We start from the raw sequence: 24,475 nt of genomic DNA, 5'->3' as shown, positions 1-24,475 counted from the left end.
ACACCGCAGTGACAGGACAATCACCAAGTTCCCATTCTGTTCTCAACATTCTTTTTGAGTTCTATTGCAACTATAATGTTTTTATCATAATAACTAAAATTAATAAAAAGTCTAAAGTATGCACAAAGACAAGAACAATCATTTTACAGTGACAACAATTTTCCTGTCCATTCTCTAATGCCTTTATTAAATATTTTAGCATAAGACTTTATCTACCTGCAAACACTTAGCCTCATCTATCCTTATGAGTGCAGTGACTCATCGGACTGAATAATGAAAACTTAGGAGCCCAGTATTGGGCCTCATATTGAGGCAGTGTGTAGCAGTGATCAATAACTGTCGGGAAACCACTATCAAAGGTCAGTCCAATTAAATGTTCACAATTAAATGAGGAAATTGGAGAAAGAAAAACAGCTGGAAGTACAACAGTGTTACTGGGCGGACATGTGAGGCCGGGAAAGAGTAGAGATAAGATAAATGGTAATTGAGAAAGGACATCTGCCAAGTTGCTGGATTGAATACATAATTCTCTCAGTCTGCACATACTAAATCACTTCCAAGGGGACTTCACCAATTGAAAATCCTACCATCCCCATTGTTCTCTCCCATCTCCATGGTGCTGTTATGATATACATCCAGCCGCGCCAGGTTCCGGAATTCCAAAGCTCTAACTCTCTGGAGTATGGATAGCCTCCTTAAGGATTCAGGACTGTCCCACTAATTGGCTGCTATGTTTTGGCAGAAAGATTTTGTTTTACAAGGAACAGCTGAATGGAGGCTCAGTGCTCAATTGTAAGATCAATGTGGGTTATTGTCCAGCGTCTTGTTTAGTGCTCAGTTCTCGTTTCCGTCTCCTACTGTATCTCGATCCTAGCCTCGGATACTCCAACGCTTGAGTCCTCACCATTCTCGTCAGGGTCTCTCGTCACAGGTGCCTGCGGTGATTCAGCTTTTAGTTGGGGAGGAAGTGGCTGGAAGGGTTTGATCCAAGAGACAGGGTATTTTCTGATGGAATTAAGAGTTTATTAGAGAATTTTCTGTCATAAAATCATAATCATTGATTCAAAATTTTAACAAACAATAATTCAGAGTTAGCAAGGCAGGGAATGCTACACAAAGAAAATAGATAGACGCTGAAATCGCCAAATCCTGGAACCTGCATAAAATGTTCCAAGTACCACTCACTGCAGTGTTTCTTGACCCTCTCCAAGATGTAAGTTAAGTAATATCTTGAGATCCATATCTGATTTAACCAGATCTCAGGCTTCTCTTACACCTCTGGATGATGCCAGGGCCATTCCAAGTTCAAGTAGCTCAGATTCCCTGGGAACTCTACCAGGAAAAATATCTTGCAGTTTAAGAAGGGAATATCTCACACCTGACATCAGTTAGTTCGTCATACGGATGCACAAGAATATAAAAGGACAATGCCAAGTGTGTGAGAGGCTTACATACCGATTTGTGTAGGAGTCTCCAACTGGTTTTATACTTAACATTGTTTCTGATCATCACACTGGTGTGGATGATAGTAAGAGCATTGTCTTCCTGTGTCAGGATTCAGTTTTGTGTTCAGAAGTGCTGAAACTGGATACATATCCTCAGCTCTGCCAGTGATGACACCACAGTCGTAGGCCATAACAAAGGTGATGCTGAATAGAAGGGAGATTGAAAATCTGGCTAAGAGGTGCCATCACAACCCCTCTTACTCAATTTCAGCAAAACCAAGGAGCTGATTATAGACTTCAGGAGAAGGAAACCAGAGGTCCAAGAGCCAGAGGATCAGAGGTGGAGAGGAATAGTAACTTTAAATTCCTGGGTGTTAGTATTTCAGAGGACCTGTCCTGTACCCAGCACATAAGTGCAATTAAGAAGAAAGCGCGGCAGTGCCTCTCCTTCCTTAGGGGCTTGTAGAGATTCAACATTCATCTAAAACTTTGACAAGCTTCAATAGATGTGTACTGGAGAGTATATTGACTGGCTGTGTCACAGTCTGGTATGGAAACACCAATGGTCTTGAATGGAAAATCCTACAAAAAGTTGAGGATACACCTCAGTCCATCATGGGTAAAGTCCTCCCGACCACTGAGCATATCTGCCTGAAACGATGTTACAAGAAAGCAGCATCCATCATCAGGAACCCTCACCGATCAGGACATGCTCTCTTCTCGCTGCTGCCATCAGGAAGAAGGTACAGGAGCCTCAAAACTCACACCGCCAAGTCCAGGAAGAGTTATTAATTACCTCTCTACCATCAGGCTCTTGAACCAAAGGGGATAACTTCACATAACATTACTTGCTTGATCACTGAAATGTCCCCATGACCAATGGATTCACTTTCAAGGTTTCTTCATTTCATGTTCCCCATTTTTATTGATTATTCATTTATTATTAGTATCTTTTCTTTTGTATTAACACTGTGGTTAAACAGCCTAATTGGGTGGTCTTATTCCCTAGATTTATTAAGTATGCCCAAAAGAAAATGAATCCTAGTGTATATGGTGACATATATGTACATTGATAATAAAATTTACTTTAAACTTTGATCATTTAACTTACTTATTAGAAACTTCAATTTCTACCAGTTCTTGGAGAAAAAACTGATGCCTACAAGATGGCTTTTTTGAGCAGTTTGTGGTCAAGCCCACTAGGGAAAAGACAATTCTGCATTGGCTGTCTTATAATGAACCAGGTTTGATTAGGGAGCTTAAGGCAAAGGAACCCTCCAGAGTCAGTGTTTATAATATGACAGAATTCATCTGGAAGTTTGAGAGGATGAAGGTAAAAATGGATGTATCAGTATTACAGTTTAGTAAAATTAACTACAGAGGATTGAAAGAGCAGCTGGCCATCATTGACTCGAAGGAGACACTAACAGGGATGATGGTAGTACAGCAATGGCTGGAGTTTCTGGGAGTAACTTGGAAGACACAGGATCAGCTCAGCCCAAAGAAGAAGATGCATTCTAAAGGGAGAATGAGACAACCACAACTGACAAGGGAAGTCAAAGACAGCATAAAAGAAAAGGAGAGGGCATACAATACAGCAAAAATTAGAGGGGAGATAGGGAATTGGTAAGCTTTTAAAGATCAACAGGAGGCAACTAAAAAGAAATAAGGAAAGAAAAGATTAAATATGAAGGTGAGCGAGCCAATAATGTAATAGCAAAAGGATTTGAGTACAGGAGCCGGGAGGTTCTATTGCAGTTGTACAAGGCCTTGGTGAGAACGCACCTAGAGTATTGTGTGCAGTTTTGGTCCCCTAATCTGAGGAAAGACATTCTTGCCATAGAGGGAGTACAGAGAAGGTTCACCAGATTGATTCCTGGGATGGCAGGACTTTCATATGAAGAAAGACTGGATCGACTAGGCTTATACTCACTGGAATTTAGAAGACTGAGGGAGGATCTTATTGAAACGTATAAAATTCTAAAGGGATTGGACAGGCTAGATGCAGGAAGATTGTTTCTGATGTTGGGGAAGTCCAGAATGAGGGGTTACAGTTTAAGAATAAAGGGGAAGCCTTTTAGGACCGAGATGAAGAAAAACTTCTTCACACAGAGAATGGTGAATCTGTGGAATTCTCTGCCACAGGAAACAGTTGAGGCTGGTTCATTGGCTATACTTAAGAGGAAGTTAGATATGGCCCTTGTGGCTAAAGGGATCAGGGGGTATGGAGAGAAAGCAGGTACAGGGTTCTGAGTTGGATGATCAGCCATGATCATACTGAATGGCGGTGCAGGCTCGAAGGGCCGAGTGGCCTACTCCTGCACCTATTTTCTATGTTTCTATAAAACAGGATACCAAAATATTTTTCAGATATATAAAGGGTAAAAGAGAGGCAAAAGTGGACATTGGATTGCAGAAAAATGACACTGGAAAGTGGTAATGCGGAACAGAGAAATAGTGGACAAACTGAATAAGTATTTTGCATCAGTCTTCATTGTGAGAGACACCAGGAGGGTGCCAGAAATTTGAAAGTGTCAGGGGGCAGAAGTGAGTATAGCCGTTATTACTAAGGAGAAGATGCCTTGGAAGCTGAAAAGTCTGAAGGTAGATAAATCACCTGGACCAGAAACACTACACCTTAGGGTTCTGAAGAGATTGTAGAGACATTAGTAACAAACTTTCAAGAAACACTAGATTCTGGAATGATTACAGAGGATTGCAAAATCACAAATGTCATTCCACACTTTAAGCAGGGAGGGAGGCAAAACTAATTATATGTCAGTTAAAATCACTTAATTGTTTGGCAAGATGTTGAAGTCTATTATTAAGGATGAGGCTTTGGGGTATTTGGAGGCACATGATAAAATAGATGGAAGTCAACATAGTTTCCTTAAGGGGAAATCTTGTGTAGCCACTTTGAGGAAATAACAGGCAGAATAGACAATGGAGAATCAATGGAAACACAAAATGCTGTCAGAACTCAGCAGGCCAGACAGCATCTATGGGAAGAATCAATGGATTCTGTTTACATGGATTTTCAGAAGCCTTCGACAAGGTGCCACGCATGTGGCTGCTAAACAAGATTAGACCCATGGTATTACAGGGAAGATATTAATATAGATAGAAGATTGACAAACAGTGGAAATAAAGAAGGCCTTTCTGGTTGGCTGCCATTGAGTAGTGTTGTTTCACAAAAGTTGGTGTTGGGTTCGCTACTTTACCTGTTATATGGTAATGATCTGGATGACAGAATTGATGGCTTTGTGGCCAAGTTTGTCGACAATACAAAGAGCGGTGGAGGAGCAAGTAGTGTTGAGGAATCAGAGAGTCGAAGGACTTGCACAGATTAAGAGAATGAGAAAAGAAGTGGCAGATGGAATTACAGTGCAAAGAGGTGTATGTTCATGCATCTTGGTAGAAGGAATAAAGGCATTGACTATTTTCTAAAGAGGAAGCAGATTCAGAAATTGAAGAGGTAAAGTGATTTGGGAGACCTCATGCAGGAGTCCTAAAGGTTAACTTGCAGGTGGAGTCGGTAGCTAGGAATGCAAATCCAATTATTAGCATTCATTACAAAGAAGGACTAGAATATAAAAGCAAGGGTGTAATGCTGAGGCTTTACATGGTATCGGTCAGATGACACTTGGAGCATTGTAAGCAGTTTTGGACTCTATGTAAGACATGGGAGCAGAAATAGGCTATTTGGATTATTGAGATTGCTCCCTCATTCTATTAAGGCTGATTTATTATCCCTCGCAACCCCATTCTTCCCATAACCTTTGATGCCCTTACTAATCAAGAACCTAGCAACCTCCACTTTAAACATATGCAACGAGAGATATACCCAATGGCATTACAGGGGGTCCAGAGGAGGTGTACGAGAATGATCCTAGGAATGAAAGGGTTAACACTTGAGGGGTGCTTGATCACTCTGAGCCTGTATTCGTTGAAGTTTAGATGAATGAAGGGAATTTCATTGAAACTGACCAAAAATTGTAAGTTTAATGGTAGGAGATTCTAGGACCAATGGGCACAGCTTCAACATAGAAGGACATAAGGACATTTCTTTAGAATAGAGATGAGGAGGAGTTTCTTTAGCCGGGGGTGGTGAATCTGTGGAATTCATTGCCACAGACGGCAGTGGAAGTAAAGTCTTTGGGTATATTTAAAGTGGAGTTTGATAGGTTCTTGATTAGTAAAGGGCATCAAAGGTTCCGGAGAGAAGACAGAGGACTGCAGTTGAGAGGCAAAATCAATCATTGATGATCAATTTGCAGAGAAAACTCAATGGGCCAAATGGCCTAATTCAGCTCCTATGTCTTATGGTCTTAAAACTGGAAAAACTCATCTCTTCACTGTTCTTTGAAGTTCAGCATATGAATCAAAATTTGCATGTCCACTGTTGTTAATCTGGAAACCATGCAACATGAGTAGACTAGAATTTGTTGCAATGAACATCACAGGGAATTACCGGATTCTTATTTGAGAGTACACTAAGAACATGCAATATCCTGGCAACCTCTGAACATACAAACTGATCCCTAAGAGGCTTGTCAAATGGAGAAATTACTCTTTTTGGAGAATATACTATTGCTAAGATATTAAATGTTGTTCAGGCATAGCGTGTGGGTATTCTAATATGGCATACTAAAGACAGGTAGGATTTCTTTGCTCTTATTTACAGTAGTTAGAGATACAGGGGGACACGTCCTTCCAAACTCCGACAGCCAGATCTGTATTGGATCGCACTAATTGCGACACTGCCGTGGCGTAGAATATGAGCTATACATTTGTTCAGGGCTCAATGTACACAAGCATAGAACCATAGAACATTACAGCACAGAAACAGGCCTTTTGGCCCTTCTTGGCTGTGCTGAACCATTTTTCTGCCTAGTTCCACTGACCTGGTTTGTGAGTTTTGTTTCTTTTTTGTGTGTGTGTGTGTGTGGGGGGGGGGGGGTGTTGATGTATGGTCTTTCTGTATTTCATGGCCATCTGGATAAGACAAATATCAGAGTTGTATTGTATATGCATACTTTGACAATAAACCTTTAAATCTTTCCCCTCTCACCATGAAGATTCAATGAGAACTGGAAGGGCAACATGTTCATCTTATCGATTTGATTTTACACACTTTTACAAGGCCACACCTCATTCTTCTGTGAGGACTCAAGCATGGAAGTGAAAGGTAAATGCAATTTATTGTGGTTTAGGATTAAGGTGGCTCAGCTTTGGATTGTTTTCTCTGAAGCATTGGAGGCTGAGGGGAAACATGATAGATGTGTATAACATTATGAGAAGCACAGATAGCATGGAGAGCCAGAATCTTTTCCCTGTGATAGAAATATCAAACATAAGAGGTTGTAGCATTAAGGTGAAAGGGGAAAGTTTAAAGGGGATGTCTGGGGCAAGCTTGTTTTTGTTTTAAAGAAAGTGGCTGGAACGTGCTGCCAGGTGTGATACAGTGGATTCCGGTTCACTTGGACATTTCAGGACCAGTACATTTTGGCACAATTAGGCAGTTTCCCCAATTAGCTGAAATTTCATGGAAATAGTTAATAAGGTATAAAAAAAGACTAACTGTGTAAAAAATTACGTATTTCAATGAAATACAGAACAAATTAGAACACTACCAATGCTACTACCTTACTATAAAACTGTGAATTAGTTCCTAAAACTTATCAACAGAGGAATTCATCTGCTTCGCATTCCTTTACTGTAAATAAACAAAATCAGTGCAGACATTTAGTGCAGACAATGCTCTGTCTTTATACAATGCTTTTGATGATTGTATCCTGCCAATTCTCACTTTGATTGTAACATTCAAGATGTTATCTTCAAACGGAAACTACCAACAATTCAAAAGCTTCAAATTCTTTGCAGTCTCTAACTTGCTGAAGTGTGCAATCATTTCATTTTCATTCCTGGCTGTTTCTGGCATCTCAAACCCTGAATACTGGAAATGACAGTGACAAAATGGTCTTAATTATCTTCTTAATTGTGGTAAGACAATTCTAAATTGTCTTACTTATTTCTTGTCAACTATCAGTAACAAAAATAACTGCTTTTTGAACACAAACGGAAAGAACTGGTGCTATTTAAAGACGCTTCGCTCGAAGCATGGTGTTGTGTCTAATGCCTACGCAAGTGCATGCGACTAATGCTAGTTAGAAACTGTTCGACATAGTCTCCTGTCCCAATTAAGGGGCATAGTGTCCCAAATAAACAGAGGGAATCCCAGTAATTTTCTCAATTTTTTTTGTTCTTTAAGAGTTATCTCTAATGCCCCTGCCCCAATTAACCAGAATCCACTACAGTGGAAACGTAATTGTGGTTTTCAAAATGCTTTGAGAGAGCCACATGAATACACAAGGAATGGAAGGATATGAACCATAAGAGGGCAGAAAGAATTAGTTTAATTTGTCATCATGTTTGGCACAGACATTGTGGGCTGAAAGGCCTGTTTCTGCGCTGTACTGTTCAATGTAGAAGAGACGCGATTGAAAGACCTGACAGGGTTAAAGCGAGTGAACAGTATATGACAGTTAGAAATAATAGTCTCCTCGGGAGCTAGAGGTCATTCTTGGAGATAATCCCCAATTAACGCTGCAGCTGGTAAACAGAAACATCTGCCAACATTAGCTGTCTTTTCTCATTAGTACCCCAATCTAGAAGCTTGTTTGATATTCATTAATGACACTGACCTACGTCACACTTGGTGCACTTTAATAACAACCATAAACATTTTACGATGTAAAAAGCTTAGTAATAGTTGATTTTAATTTCTGTAAAGCAGATGTGTACATACACTTAATATAGATTGTTTAGCATTTAAAGTTATTAGTCATTGGATGATGATTAATAATTTTGTGTCGCAACGGCTGAAGGAATCAGCTCTGTTCTCTCCTAAAAAAAACCAATTTCTTTTGTACAAAAGTATGAATTATATAAATTATCTATCATTTGAATAAATGAATGTAAGTTAAAAATGTGACTAAATGGGAAGTTGTTGTTCACCAAAACTTGTAGAAAAAATCGAATAAACCCACTTTTAATGACTAGGAGACAAAGAGCAGTGGAAGCTCCTGCAATATTCCCCATCTAACATGAAGGAATGGTTGGATGATGCCAGTGCCTGATTAGTATATTTATACTTGTAGGTTTGTAGCCTTTTGCTCAGGGGAATTAGAAAGTAGTCTAATGTCATCAACATACATAAAATACGCAGATTTCACATCCAGAAATTCCTGTTATGAACTCTGTGGTGAACTACATATACCTGTCTGGACACGCCTCCCCCCCCCCCCCCCCCCCACTGACTGCTCCTGTGGCCCCTCCCACAGACCCCCTGCTGACTGCTCCTGTGGCTCCTCCCACAGACCCACCCTGACTGCTCCTGTGGCTCCTCCCACAGACCCCCGCTGACTGCTCCTGTGGCTCCTCCCACAGACCCCGGTATAAAGGCGATTGGAGCCACAGTCCCTTCCTCTGTCTCCAGGATGTTGCGTGGTGGTCACTTGCTGCTTGTGCTTTCTTCCAGCCAATAAAAGCCTACCTTAACCCACGTCTCAGAGTTATTGATGGTGCATCAAACTCCACAGGATTAACAGCTATGATCCTATCTGAAGGAATCAATGAGTTGCAACCAACGGAAGCTTCAACTTTCTATGAACTAGTTTCTCTGTAAAACTGAAATTGCTGATGTGGCTTGCTACTGAATTTTAAAAATGTGTAAAAATCCATGAAGTTACAAATAAGCAACCTCTTTGGAGCTTAGAAACTTGTTTTTATCTGTTTTGATTAGCATTCCCTCAGTTTAGCTGCTAAAAAGTTCCATGGTTTTTAAAATTTACAGTTTTCAAGGTCTTTTACTAAGTATTCAACATTTATCTCAATCCATATGTGACCAAGTTTTTTCTTCATTCCCAGTTCTATTTTAAAACTTAGTTATGACTCAAGCCATTTGTTTCTTGCTTTATTTACTGCATCTGTTGGAATTCTATAATCTGAATAACTGCTCAACCAGCTTGATAATATCACTGTAGTTTGAAACCTTCAATCCCTCAGTGGCCTGGTTACCACTGATGCATAGAAAGGGGAAATCCAGGCCATGCTTCTTCGAGGCTGGCTGCTGATTTTGCCATTTTAGCACTGATTGCAAGGTCTAGACGGTCATTTTAGAAGTTAAACAACGGTTCCAAAGACCTTCTCAATATAACCCTCCGGGTGCTGTTCTAAAAGGCTTCATGGAAGTTTAGCACAACAAATCAGAACAACATTGCAGAAACTAAACAGCACAATGTCAAGTGGTGAATATTGCACCATATCAGAATCAGATTTATTATCACCGGCATGTGACATGAAATTTTGTTAACTTAGCAGCAGCGGTTCAATGCAATACGTAATCTGGGGAGGTGGGGTGGGGGGGGGGGGGGGGGGGGGAGAGAGAGAGAGAGAGAGAGAGAGAGAGAGAGAGAGAGAGAGAGAGAGAGAGAGAGAGAGAGAGAGAGAGAGAGAGAGAGAGAGAGAGAGAGAGAGAGAGAGAGAGAGAGAGAGAATAATAAATAAAATATTACAACATAATAAATAAACAAGTAAATCAATTATGTATCTTGAATAGATTATTAAAAATATGTAAAAACAGAAATACTGTATATTAAAAAAGTCAGGTAGTGTTCAAAGCTTCAAAGTCCATTTAGGAATCAAATGGCAGAGGGGAAGAAGCTGTTCCTGAATTGCTGAGTGTGTGCCTTCAGGCTTCTGTATCTCCGACCTGATGGTAACAGTGAGAAAAGGGCATGTCCTTTCCTATCGATCCTACTGTGAAGCAAGTCCAGAAATACTTCATTTTCATGAGACTCTATATGTTATCGTGAACAGTACTGTGTACAAATTTATAAATAAACAACATGGAATTTAGGAATGGAGTAGCAAATCTCTGTCAGAATATGTAACCTTGCAGACAGCTTCTGCCTGCACATCATCCCTATCACTCCAAACCCTGCAGATTCATGTACCAAAAGAACATCTTTTAAACACTGTTACCATATCTGCTTCCACCTCGTCCCCTGGCATCCCATTCTAGTACTTATCACTCTTTGTGTAAAAATTTTGTCCTGCATATTTTATAGAACATAATACAGTGAAACATATCTCTTTTAAACTTTACCCTTAAACACATGGCTTTTAGTACTTGACGTTTCTACCATGTTACTTGTCACATGGATATTGGAAGATTCTGCGTGTCCAGCCTTTATATGCCTCTCATAATTTTATATACTTTTATCAAGCCTATATGCCCAAACTAATACTGCATTTAATTCAACAGCATCAATCATTAACATTTGATTAACATTCTGTGCATTTCTGTAATTTGATATATGCAGATCTCCATTCTATATTGCATTTTCTAAGTGTAGCACACACCCAAACTTGTTCTTAACATTCATCACGGAGAATAGAACACTCTCTTTCTAATGTGGAAATCTTTAATTCTTCCTGGCACAGAACTGAAATGAAGTTGGGAAGCTGACCCTGGAATGACTCACAGGTGTAATCCCACGTTCAGCCTTTCCTTGCGAATATATCAATACAGTGACAAGTAAAGACGTTTCTGCTCCTAAAAAACATTTCTCTGATAGGAGCAGGCATCGACTGAAACACTGATAAACAAACAGGCATTAAAAGCTGTATTATAGCAACAGGTGTTAATTCCGATTGTCACTCAGTATATACATAGCAAACCTGCTTTGTAAAATGTTCATATCTTGCAGAATCATATCACTTACGTATCAACCTTGATAATATTTAAAACCTTACAATGTCTTCACTTACTGTGTGAGTATAACTCCGTTTGAATAAACCAGATAAGGCGCTCTACTGCTGTACAATTTTTTCCTACGCAAAGCAGATAACACCGAATGGAGTTAATGGAGCTGTGAGCAGAGAGGAAAGAAAACAAGGAAGTAAATGTCTTCAGGAAATAAAAGAAAATGCTACTGCCTTGGATTAACCCTTGGAAGTCTGTTCTCAGAAAATACCTTTTGGCTTTCAATGTCTCTTATGTGAATAGGGGAAGTGAAAGGATGCGGGGAGAGGAGGAGTGGATGGGGGTGTTGTGATGAGGAGAGAGGGGTAAGAGGCAGCAGAGGGGAGAGAGGAAGAAGGGATCAGAGAGCAGCAAGATGGGAGGAGATCATGAAAGCGAAGAGCAAGGAGGGAGGGTAGAGGAGAGGAGAGAGTGGAGGGTACGGGCAAAGGATAAACGTGGGGAGGAGACGCGGGAGGGGATAGTGGTGTGGTGGTGGCAGAGGGGAGGAGAGGGGAAAGTAGGAGGGAGAGGTGAGGGGCGGATGAGTGGTAGGGAGAGGACAGGGGAGAAGGTGGAAGACACGATAGGTAAGGAAGTGAGTTGTGATGGAGGGGAAAGGGTGTAGATCAGATGAGCAAAGGATGCAGAATTGAGCTAGATTAGTGGAAGGAAGAGCTGGCGAGGGACTGCTGGACATAGGGAAGGGTAAAGGTTCAGAGAGTGAAGTCAAGGCCGTGAAAGAGAGGGAACAGGAAATGAGAGAATGTTGGGAAGAGGGAGGGGGTAGGAGAGGTGGAGTGGGGTTAAATAGTGATGGAGTAAAATATGAGGAGGTGTGACAGGATGGAGTGAATAATGGAGAGAGAGAGGAGGATTGGGATGGGGGCTCCAGAGGGGTAAGTGTGGAAAGAAGCAGGGATAGGAGGAAGGAGAGGGACAGTGGTAGTGGATGATGCCAAGGCAAGAGGTAAGGATTTGGAAAGTGAGCAGGATGGTAGAGGAAGTGGAAATAGGAGAGGAAAGTGGTGAAGGAGGAATGGCAGGAGAAATCACTCTCCATTCCCAACTGCCTTCCTCCCTCTCTCACCCCTTTTTCTTCACCTCTTCCATCTGCCTACCCCCAAGATTAACCTTGTACTCTTTCCTTCTTTCTCCTTGCCCTTGTCTTCCACTCCACCCACAACCCTTCTCCCTCCCTTGCCACTTACTCTTCCTATCTGCCCTCCCTTCACCCTTCATTGCTTATGATTTAAATTTAAAATGATCTGATTTACTGAATTGTAGAGATATTATATTTACCAGAAATGATTCCTCACCCCAAGCTTCCACTGCCAGATATCGTAGTATCCTACAGCACCAAAGTGAGCTCTATGGCTCTCAACATCTATGCTGACCTTGTTACTCATCCACACTAATTCCATTTGCCCCAAATATAGAACCTCTCTGTCTTTCTATGGCTGTCCATTCATAGGCTTTCTAATTCTTCTCAGATACAACAACTACCTCTGATTCCAGCAGCTCCTCTGTCAACACATTCCAGAAATTTCCCACTCTTTGTATAAAAAATTTCCCCTTAGAACCCCTTTAAAATTCCTTCTTTTAATTTTGATACCCTGCCTGGGAAAAAGATTCTGACCAGCTATCCTATCAGTGCCTCTCTTCATTTTATGCGCTTCTGCGGGGTCATCAGTCCAGAGAAGAAGAATCCAGCCCATCCAATCTCTCCTCATGACTGTGGTCCTCCAATCTAGGCAACATCGTGTTGAATCTCCTCTGCACTCTCTCCTGAAGAACCACATCCTTCCTCTGGTGTGGTCACCAGAATTACACACATTACTTCAAAAGCAGTCTGCTTGGTGTTTTCCAAGGTTGCAATATAATGTCTCAACACTTACATGGGTTCTTAATCAATGGGGAGAAAAAATAAAATATTCAATGAAAAACTGAAAAATTCTTAATATTCTTTTGCCTCTCCTCAATGAAGCAGATCTCTTCAATGATACATCTGAAACTACACTTGTGATTTACCTTAATCAACATTACAGTTTTGGAACCCAGAATACAGAGAGGAAAGGGACATTCAGCCCACAATGTTGTGCTGAACTAATTGAATTGGTAATGAAATGCCCCACTAAACTAATCCCTTCTCCTTACACAATGTCCATATCCTTCATGTGCCTGTCTCTATTGTGTTTGCCTCCACACTGCCCAGGCACTGCATTCCAGGCACCTGCCACTCAAAGTAAAAAAAAACTTTCCCTGGACATCTCCTTTCAACTTATCAGCTCTCATCTTAAATGCATGCCCTCTGTATTACACATTTCCACCCTGAAAAAAAGATACTGGTTGTCTACTCTACACCCCTCATAATTGTATAAAGTTGTTAACGTTTCCCTCCTCAGCCTCTGCTACTCCAGAGAAAACACTCAATTTCTCCAGCCTCTCCTCATAGCATGTGCCCTCTAGTCCAGGCAGCACCCTGATAAACCTCTTTCTGCTCCCTCTCCAAAGCCTCAATAGCCTTCTTATAATGGGGCAACCAGAATTGAATGCAACACAAATGCGAGCAATCTAATTTCCTGACTCTGGGCCTCAGTTCCTCAACAAAGAAAGGCAAGCATGCCCTCTAAATGTCATTTACATAAGATAACAAGCTGAACCTAAACAGCAAGTATTCATACAGAAGATTTTTTTAAAAATCTGATAACAGGTGCAATTGTACATGGTCACACCTTGGTTCCGTTGAACAGATATGCTGGAAATAACGCATACAAACCATTCAAATTTCATTACTATAGTGATAATTTTTGATAAGAAGCCTCCTAGAACAAAATAAGAGCAGGTACAAATTACCTTCCTATCAAGGCCAATCCTTGTTAAGTTATCTTGCAGTAACACCATATGTTCATCAACAGCAAATTGTAGACAGAACAATCCACTCCAAGACCTTTTACAAAAATCAAGCATTTCTAAACATCTTCATTTAAACCATTTATAAATCACCCACGTGGATTTACAAAATAAAATACATCCTTTTTAATGTTTTAACTAATAATCCTTCTTACCATACCTAATGATGTAGACTGTTGCCAGAAATCAAAGGCTGTTGGAAACCCCACTGGGAAACTGCAGTCCCCACACAGTGCTGGCAGTCTATCTGTTACACCTCTGTGCAGCTCATGTAAATGTATTATAGGCCAGACATTGCTCAAGACTGCCTATTTTGTCTGAGATTTTGTTTACCTTTCTGTCTGAATCAACAGGAAACTATGTGCATTTTTATCTTTGCACGAATATGAATTCCCTATGATTTTCCTTGCTACTATCTAACCCAATCAGTATCCAGTCTGCTGTGTCAATAATCCTTCCTATTTTAAATTCTTATATTTTTCCCCTTTCTTTTTGAAGCTTTTCCTGTTTTCCCACCTTAACACAAAGATAATACTAAATAGGTCATGTAGTCAGACCCAAAGTTAGGGCAGGAGATGAAGAAAGCTCACTCAAACCTTTTTTCCCCGCTAGACCAGAGGCTCCCATCCTTTTTTATGCCATGGACCAATATCATTAAGCAAAGCAATCTTGCTCTCTTCAGAAGAATGAGGGGAGGTCTTATAGAAACATATAAGATTATGAAAAGGGATAGATAAAATAGAGGCCGGAAAGTTGTTTATACTGGTAGGTGAGACTAGAACTAGGGGGCATAACTTCAAGATTCGGGGGAGTAGATTTAGTATGGAGATGAGGAGGAACTGCTTTTCTCAGAGTCAGTGGTGAATCTATGGATTCTCTGCCTAGTGTAGCAGTGGAGACTTCCTCAGTTAAGTATGTTTAAGATAAGGTTGGATAGATTTTTGCATAGTTGGGTGAATTAAGGATTATGGAGAAAAGGTGGGTAGGTGGAGATGAGTCCATGGTCAGATCAACCATGATGTTATTGAATGGTGGAGCAGGCTCGATGGGCCGGATGGCCTACTCCTGCTCCTATTTCTTATGTTCTTATGTCTGTGGACCATAGGTTGTGAAGCCCTGCTCCAGACTAAATCCTCTGCTACCTCCACCCATCCTTTACTGTAGATTTAAACAGAATAGTTCTCTCACATTTCCAGTCCTGATGTTAGGTAGACAACCTGAATGGTTGATTATTCTTCTCTCCAAGGATGCTGCCTGTTTTTTTGTTCAGATTTCCAAAATCTGTCAATAATTTCATGATCGGATCTTTACTGATGTTTGCCTGAGACCTGGCAACTTTTGAGACCCTCATGATGTTTTCTTATCCTGGAAGCGATGACATATTGGAATATGAATTTTACTCATAAAGCCACCTCTCTCATATAGCAGGAACACTTAATAAGTGAAAAAACAAGAATAATTTGCATTTATATCACATACTTATTATATAGAATACTCTAGAGTATATTTGCTTACAGCAAAGAAGGCCATTATGGCCCATCAAATCTATGCTAAATCACAGAATGATGCTATTTCCCCACTAACTTTTCATGGAGCCCATTCTCCCCACATTTATATCAACTCCCCACCACTCGCTACACACCGGGGAAATTTGAAGTGGTTTACTAACTTGCGCTTCTTTATGAAATGGGAGCAAAGTGGTCACTCTATCTGTGAGGCAAGACTCTCTACCTGTTGCACACTGTGCTGACCAATTCAAAATAACCACAATCAAAGTAACTTCATAAAAGGGGAAATCACAGATAATCATTGAGACAAAAAGGGAGATAATGAAGGCCTTAATCAAATTTGGAAGTTTTAGGTCTCAAGATAGGCTTGGGCAGTGGAGATACTTAGAGATTAAGCCAAGAGCTTGGGACCCAGCAGAGTTATCAATGGTGGTTGGGACAAGGAGTGTACACACAAAATATCTTTGGAGGAAGAGCTAGATTCTTGACCATTTCCTAGAAAAATAAATTCATGGTCTACCGGTGATGAGATTTTGTAAGGTTAAGTGCAGCAGCCATACCAAAGCTGCATCTAGACAATCCAAATCTACTGGAAGGACAACAGCACCAATATTTTTCCCTGAATGCTCTGCATTGAGTTTTTAATTCTGTTCACTCAGTTTAATAGATAAAGTGCATTGTTCACATGTGGATACCATCATGGTAAAAGATTATGAGAAAGACAGAGAAAATACTGTAAGAATGATATTAAAGCTCTTTTAAAAGGTGGCATCCTTACCAAGTTGAGGGAATCCCTGTCTAAACACTGCCGAAAATGGAGGACCACCTAAGAACTCTGAGTATCTTTATCAGGAACATTCAGCAGTCCAGCAAAACCAATAGGAAGTGAGTACCGGCCCCCATGTTACTTTACTAGCCCCATTCTGTCAGGCATCTTCAGCCCCCATCTGTAGCAGTCTACATTGGCCTTATCAGCCAACCAACATCCTACAGGGCTCTTGTGGAAGCAGGTCATCTCCCACCTGAGAAACAGCTTAAGAGGAGGTTTCTTAATTAATAGGGCCTTTGAGGCAGGTCCTATAATGTGTGGAGTATTTTTAATTCAATCATAACATTCCTCACCACCCAGGACATGCTCTCTTCCCACAGCTGCCATCGGGTAGAAGGTACAGAGCATCAGGACTTGCACCACCAGGTTCAGGAACAGTTACTACCCCCAAACATCAGGCTCTAGAACAAAGGGGATAACTTCACTCAACTTCTGTTTTAGGTACAATTCTATAGATTTGTTGAGTAAGCCCACAAGGAAGTGAATCTCAGGGCTGTATATGGTGATGTATATGTACTATGATAATAAAATTAACTTCCAAGTTTTGAACTTTGAACTTCAATGCCAGGAAGAGGTGCAGTAATTTAACTTAGTTTGCTTTAAGAGGAGCATATGTACATTTCCTTTTGTGTATGATACAAATGTGTATGCATTTACACCCATAACCTAACTCTGTTCAAAATTTTTTGAATGATTTTTTTTTCAGAAGGATGTAAGGTGGTAGATGGGGAAGAGGCTATACTTCTACACCTTGACCATATTTCTGTCAGTTGTCAAAGAATTAAGGAAAGATTGCATCAAAATGCTAATAACATACTGGAAATATGAAGGAAAAGCTCATAATTAATTTAGAGTATATGAAGAAAGAATAGGGATTGGACTTGAGACATATATTTAGCTATTATCATACTGAGTGGTGGACAAGACTCAGTGGGCTATATGATTGCTAGTTATATTTCCTATATCCTAAAACTAATCACACAGAAGCTGCATTTGCTGTTATGGTTTTGTGATTTTGAGGACTTACTGTTAACGATAATAAGACAAATATGATTTGCTGTAGACAAGGATGGTTCAACTGTGCACACAAACAACTTCAAGTTTGTTTACTGGGGTTTGAACTTGTTCTTGTGCAGCAAATGTGCTCATATTGAGATCCGTAGCCCCCAGGAGGCTAACGGATTCTATGGAGTCTGTAAGACCATCCATTTTCTGGAGTTATATTTTCCTGCGATTGTTTACCTACCGGCACCTATTCAATTGATTATCAATATTTGAGCTAAAGGATACAAATAAAAATTGTTTTCTGAAACAATAAGCTGTGCCTCCTTGTATCAAATTATTTTGGAGCTACAGTAAGTAAAATGAGCCTATTGATAAGAATTGTCACTTTTTGGCACAAATTTGCAGGATGATCAACATTGACATTATTTGGGAAAGTTATACATTAGTTATGCTACAACAAGTGTATGGGACATTGGAAAAAAGTTGAATTTCCCCATGGGGATGAATAAAGTATCTATCTACCTATCTAGAGAAAGTAAAAAGCTCTCTGAAAGTCAAATTTCCTAAGACTCAAAGAAATACGCAGAAACTTGATAGAAGTCCAGGGGTTAACTTGATTTTCAATAGCATCATTCTAATAGTTTTCTTAAAGAGTTGTGTGTATGTATTCCCAGCCTGCAAGGTCTCAAATGGTCCCAAAGTATGATATCAATGCTTCTTTAAAAAATTATATTTATAATTGAAAGAACTTAAAGAAAACATGGAAGATCTGAACATGCATCACAAATAAATAAAATATATTTTATATTCCTTTCAATTACAATGAACAAACTTTCTACTTTATTATTTTAATTGTCTATTTAGATCAGGGGTTCCCAACTTCTTTTTATGCCACAAACCCCTACCATTAATTAGAATTAGAATCAGAATCGGATTTAATATCACTAGCATATGTCTTCAAAAATTTGATAACTTTACGGAAGCATTAGAGTGAAATACATGATAAATAAAATGTAGAGAAAAAATAAGTTACATTAAGTATATATACATATGTCTATTAAGTAGTTAGGTTAAAATAAGCAGTGCTAAATAACAAATAAAAAAATAGTGAGGTAGCTTTCATGATTCAGTGACCATTTAGGAATTGGAAGGCAGATAGGAAGAGCTATTCCTGAATTGCTGAGTGTGTGCCTTCAGGCTTCTGTACCTCATTCCTGACAGTAACAGTGTGAAGGGGGCATGTCCTGGGTGGTGGGATCCTGAACTTCCTAAGGTACCGTTCCTTGAAGATGTATTGGATACTATGGTCTATGGAGCCCAGGTTGGGAACCCCTGATCCAGATTAAGCTAAAGTAGAATAGGCAGATTTCTTAAAGATGATTGCATTGTATAAATGGTTTTGCCTTGGTCTCAAGCTTGATCAAGTGGCATTTTAATGTACAGATTGTTCCTATCCAGTGTAAAAATGATGGATTAGGAAAAACTTGTGGTGATTTCCTTGCTTTCTGAAACAATGCAGTTAACTGCACTTGTAAGTTTTTTTTTGAGTATGAAATTTGATAGTTCTGCAAAATGAAACATCTGCTTTCTTTGATGGACTCCATTAACTCTCACATGACAGGCAAACATGATGCCTTTGACTTTTATGTAAAGGTTTTTGAGTGGAAGCCACACAACTTCAGATGTGAGTTGTCAATAATTACAAGAGTGATATGATTTGCTGCACCTAGTAACAGCTCGGTTTTACAAGCCTATAATTTCATGTCTTGTTTACCGCAATTTGACCTTGCCCCTGCACAGCAAAGGATCTCAAATTGAGATCCACGAGTCCCAAGAGGTTTGCAAATGGATTCAGGGGGTCTGGAGAGTCATCCATTTTTGAACTTCATTTTCCTGCTCATATTTACTTACTGGCACCTTATTTCTTCTGGTCAAAGTTAATTAACGATATAGTGCCTCAAATCAGTGCTATAGCAGAGAGAGGTCCAGTTCCTGCGTGTGCTGATGCAGGGTATAAAACAGGATGTGGAGAGTACAATGCCTCATATCATTAAGCATCAATCCCAAGATGGGATAAGGACATTGTCATTAATGATTGCACCACGGGACACCAAGATGCTTAAGAATAAGAATCAAGTTTATTGTCACTGACATTATCTGTGAAATTTGTTGTTCTGTGGCAGCAGTACAGTGCAGGCATTACAAATTACTGTAAGTTACAATAAAACATAAATAGATAAATACTACATTGACTGGCCTTACCTCAAATAATAATGAGGCAGCCTACAGAGAAGAAGTCATCACCCTGACACAGTGGTGTTAAGAAAACAACCTCTCCCTCAATGTCGCAAAAACAAAAGAGTTGGTTGTGGACTACAGGAGGAATGGAGACGGGCTAACCCCTATTGATATCAATGGATCTGGGGTTGAGAGGGTGAACAGCTTTAAGTTCCTTGGCATCCACATCACTGAAGATCTCACATGGTCTGTACACACCGGCTGTGTTGTGAAAAAAGCTCAACAACACCTCTTTCACCTCAGACGGTTGAATAAGTTTGGTGTGGGTCCCCAAATTCTAAGAACTTTCTACAGGGGCACAACTGAGAGCAACCTGACTGGCTGCATCACTGCCTGGTATGGGAACTGTACTTCCCTCAATCGCAGGACTTTGCAGAGAGTGGTACAGAGAGCCCAGCACATCTTTGGTGTGAACTTCCCATTATTCAGGACATTTACAAAGACAGGTGTGAGAAAAGGGCCCGAAGGATCATTGGGGACCCGAGTCACCCCAACCACAAACTGTTCCAGCTGCTATCACCCGGGAAACGGTACCACAGCATAAAAGCCAGAACCAACAGGCTCTGGGCCAAGCCATCGGACTGATTAACTCACACTGATACAATTGTACTTCTGTTATATTGACTGTCCTGTTGTACATACTGTTTATTATAAATTGCACATGGCACATTTAGATGGAGATGTAACATAAAGAGTTTTACTTCTCGTGTATGTGAAGGGTGGAAGCATAAGGTCAATTCAATACTGAAAAAGAGGAAAAGTGAGGTGATATTCATGGACCATTCATAAATCTGATGGCAGAGGGCAAACTCCTGAACCTTTTGAGTGTGGGTCTTCAGGCTCCTGCATCTAATGAGAAGAGGGCATGTCCCGACTAGCTTCTGAAGATGTCCTCAATGGCAGGGTGGTTTGTGCTCGTGATGGAGCTGGGCGAATCTACGACCGCCCTGTGCACTGGAGCTTCCAAACCAGTCAGTGACTCAACCATCAGAATGCTCTCCGCAGTAAATCCGTAGAAATCAAGTGATGTACCAAGTGTCCTCAAGCTCTCAATGGAGTGCAGCCGCTGGTAGGCCTCTGTCATGAGTACATCAGTATGATGGGCCCAGTACACAACCTCTGAGATGCCGACAACCAGAAACCTGAAGCTGCTCGTCCTTTCCACCGCTAACCCCTCAATGAGGATTAGCACATGTCCACAAGGAAACCTGATATATAGACTCAGCGGCAGCTTTATTAGCTGGCTTCTACACCCAATCAAGTTGCCACTGACCATATTTCCGTGACCTTTTGATGCCCATCTACTTCAAGGTTCGACTTGTTGTGCATTCAGAGATACTCTCCTGCACACCACAGTTGTATGTGTAGTTATTTGAGTTACCGTCACCTCCCTGACAGCATGATCCAGTCTGGCCATCCTCCTTTTATCTCTCTCATTAGCAAGGTGTTTTTGCCCACCGAACTGCCACTCAGTGGATGTTCTGTCATTTTCCACACATTCTGTAAGTACTTAAGATGGTTGTGTGTGAAAATTCCCAGAGAGCAGCAGTTTCTGAGATACTTAAACCACCAACTTTACTTTTTATTGGCAAAGTAACTTTGAGGATATTTCTTCCACATTCTAATGTTTGATCAGAATGGGTTAAATGTTAAAAAGAATTATGGTGCTTAGGTAGATCTACAAGTAATAGAACCAAGTTATGTGGAATTTATGGGCAACTATACTCATTCTTGATCAGCTCAGCATTTACTTATGTTTTAGCTTCAGTGCTCTTCAACTTCAAACAGGAAGATTCAGTTTATCTTTTTCCTCTTGGTTATATTTAGTAACTGCAGTGAGAAAAGAGCCAAGTTCACTTGTTTTATACAGTGAGTTCAAAGAACACTCAGAATTTAACAGGGGGAAAACCTATGGCCTTTTGCAAGTGGTTTCTGAGAGCAGCAGCAACAACAACAGATAAAATAACTTCATTGTACTGTTTTAAATTACTTTTTAAAGCAATCAATGTACCTTTAACTCAAAATAAAAGCATAAAATGCTGGCAGAACTCAGCAGGCCAGACAGCATCTATGGGAGGAGGTAGTGACGACGTTTCGGGCCGAAACCTAACTCCACATGTTTCTCATTCTGAAGCGATTTTTCTTTTGTCAAATTACAGTCCCTCCTCCCTTTGTCTAGATTCTCAGAGTATTACATATAGTTTCTGGTCAACAAATTTCACATCTCATGCCAGTGATAATAAACCTGATTCTGATTCTGGGCGCCACTCTATAGGGAGGATTGGGTAGCATCTGAGGAGTGGGCGTAAAGCTAAAATCACATGTTGATGATGTTCATCAGATATGGGATTTAAATGCCCCTATGCTTTTGCAAGCAAATGTTACTATGGGGATGGAACTGCCCAAAAGATGGTACAGACAAGAAACACTTATTTTCAACAAATACTTACATACGGACTTGGTGAGCCGTGACCGATAGGGCTACAATTATCATCAGAAGACAGCATTAGAATGGGCAGCTCTCATCTGTCAGCAGAGTTGGTGGGCTGAAATGTTTCCTCCCATGTCATAAAATGACATTTCACGGCCACATTAAGTAATTTCTTCCTCTTTACAGCATCATCTGGAGGGGACCAATAAGTTGATTATTTTGCTGCAAACAAATGAAGCAGAATGAAATCAAAACATAATATGCTAATAATTCATTCCAATAACAGAATGAAAATAACAGAGCAAATCTTTTCTACAGTCACACAAGCTTTCTGGAATATTTCAACTGTTCCAGTGCTTCAGAATCAAAATCCCCTTCAGAACATTTCCTTTGACAGTATAATACATCGCTTCAATCAAGGCGGTTACTTCGTGAAAGAATTTTATGATTAACATACAATTATTATTCATGTAAAACATCACTTGCATCAACTCAGGTTCCCAAATTTTCTTTCATGTCAGTACTATTACACAAGGCACTTGATAAGAAAGCTCCAAAAATATCGAGCAAAAAGTCTTCCTTCTTTTATTTTTTGAGATTGATCGTTACCCTCCTTGCACATAAAATGCTTATCTGGAGAATAATTTAAGAGGTCAAACAATACGGAGACTTAATATGAACGTTCTCTTATTAGTCATAAGTTTCCCATTTCAATTCACGACATATTGTCCTATTGTGAATTTAATTTAATAATAGTTATCGGGATTATTTATTCTTATGGAGTTCACTGTTCAACAAATATTGATTGAGATCATCTCTCTATCTCTAATCAAGGCTGACAATTTCCTCTTTGTAATCTGTCCTTGTAAGTCAGGTCTTTAACCTAAGGGAGACCCAAGGGAAGCTGATGCCAGAATAGAGAGTGGAAAAAAAACAAGATTCTAGAAGAACTCTGCAGGTCAGGCAGTATTAATACTCAGTAGCCACTTTATTAGGTACACCTGCTCGTTAATATAAATAACTAATCAGCCAATCATGTGGCAGCAACTCAATGCATAAAAACATGATCAAGAGATTCAGTTGTTGTTCAGGCCAAACATCAGAATGGGGGATGAAATGTGATCCAAGTGACTGTGGAATGATTATTGGTGCCGGATGGAGTGGTTTTAATATATCAGAAACTGTGGATCTCCTGGGATTTTCACACATAATTCCCTAGTGTTTACAGAGAGCAATGCAAAAACAAGAAATATCTTGGTGACTAGTGATGGAAGCACCTTTAATATTACAACAATGTACTAGAATGTACTTAATACATGTAAAAAAACATGTCAATAGTTCAAGAAAACTAATTGGGGAGGGGGGGGGTTCTGGGTAATAATGGTCTGAATAAAATATTAGCTTTAAAGAAGTTTATTCCAGGAGAAAAGCAGAGAAGATTGGACAGAGAATTCCAGAGGATATAATTAAGGCAACCAGAAGCTCTATATTGCTGAGGAAAAAAATAGGAGTAATGCATAAGCTGTCAAGGTAAGGAGAACAAAGGTGGTCTGAGGAAAGGCTGGAGATGAATATGGAAATAACCATACAACCTAAGGACGAAATGAAGAGGACAACTGGACCCTTTAATATATCGCACTAAGGCAGGGGTGTCAAACTCATTTTAGGTCACGGGCCGGATTGAGCAAAATGCAGCTTCATGCAGGCCGGATCAGTCGGACGCGTGCGAACGCAGCTTTCGTTGCCTCCGTTTTTTCAGCCTGCTCTCATGTGTCTCAGTCTCTGCTATAACTACAAAGTGTTTCACTTTACAAATTCCGTTTCTTATGAAGAAGACTGCCGAGCAAGACTGCCGAATAAACACTAAAAACCCTGAAAACCTGGTACCTGAATAAACTCAGCATTAGCCATATCATACGCCATAGGCGCTTTGATTACTGGGGCCAGCTTTAATAATAATTAGATATTATCTCGCGGGCCAAAGATAATTCCACCGCGGGCCGGATTTGGCCCGTGGGCCTTGAGTTTGACATATATGGTCTAAGGGATTCGGGAGACAATGAAGGTCAGAGTACAAAACATGCCATATACCTTCTTCACCACTTCCAGAGAACAATGTTCTAGTACCTCAAGGTTCCTCTGTTCTGTAACACTCCCGAAAGACCTGTGTATCTCCTGCCCTGGTTTAATTCCCCAAAATGCATCACTTTGCAGTTGTCCGTGTTACATTCCATCTGC

General features: G+C 40.2%; 1 protein-coding gene across 4 annotated transcripts in view; it reads right to left on the bottom strand.

Annotated features, from left to right (window-relative positions):
• card14 (caspase recruitment domain family, member 14) overlaps positions 1-22,347 on the bottom strand; it is a 77,843-nt gene extending 55,496 nt beyond the window's left edge. The window contains exon 1 of one of the 4 annotated variants that reach the window (XM_073026160.1): positions 22,257-22,347. In XM_073026160.1, the coding sequence (XP_072882261.1) occupies positions 22,257-22,313 (57 nt within the window). In that variant the 5' untranslated portion in view covers positions 22,314-22,347. Of the gene's footprint in view, positions 1-11,264; positions 11,393-22,256 lie in introns of those variants that run through there. The other 3 variants (XM_073026163.1, XM_073026161.1, XM_073026164.1) reach the window with 3 other exon arrangements.
• Positions 22,348-24,475: the final 2,128 nt, after the last annotated feature.

Source organism: Hemitrygon akajei, chromosome 22, assembly GCF_048418815.1.
Source record: "Hemitrygon akajei chromosome 22, sHemAka1.3, whole genome shotgun sequence".
Lineage (NCBI taxonomy): Eukaryota > Metazoa > Chordata > Chondrichthyes > Myliobatiformes > Dasyatidae > Hemitrygon > Hemitrygon akajei.
Note: the sequence above shows the minus strand (reverse complement) of the source record. Positions and strands in the feature narration are given on the sequence as shown.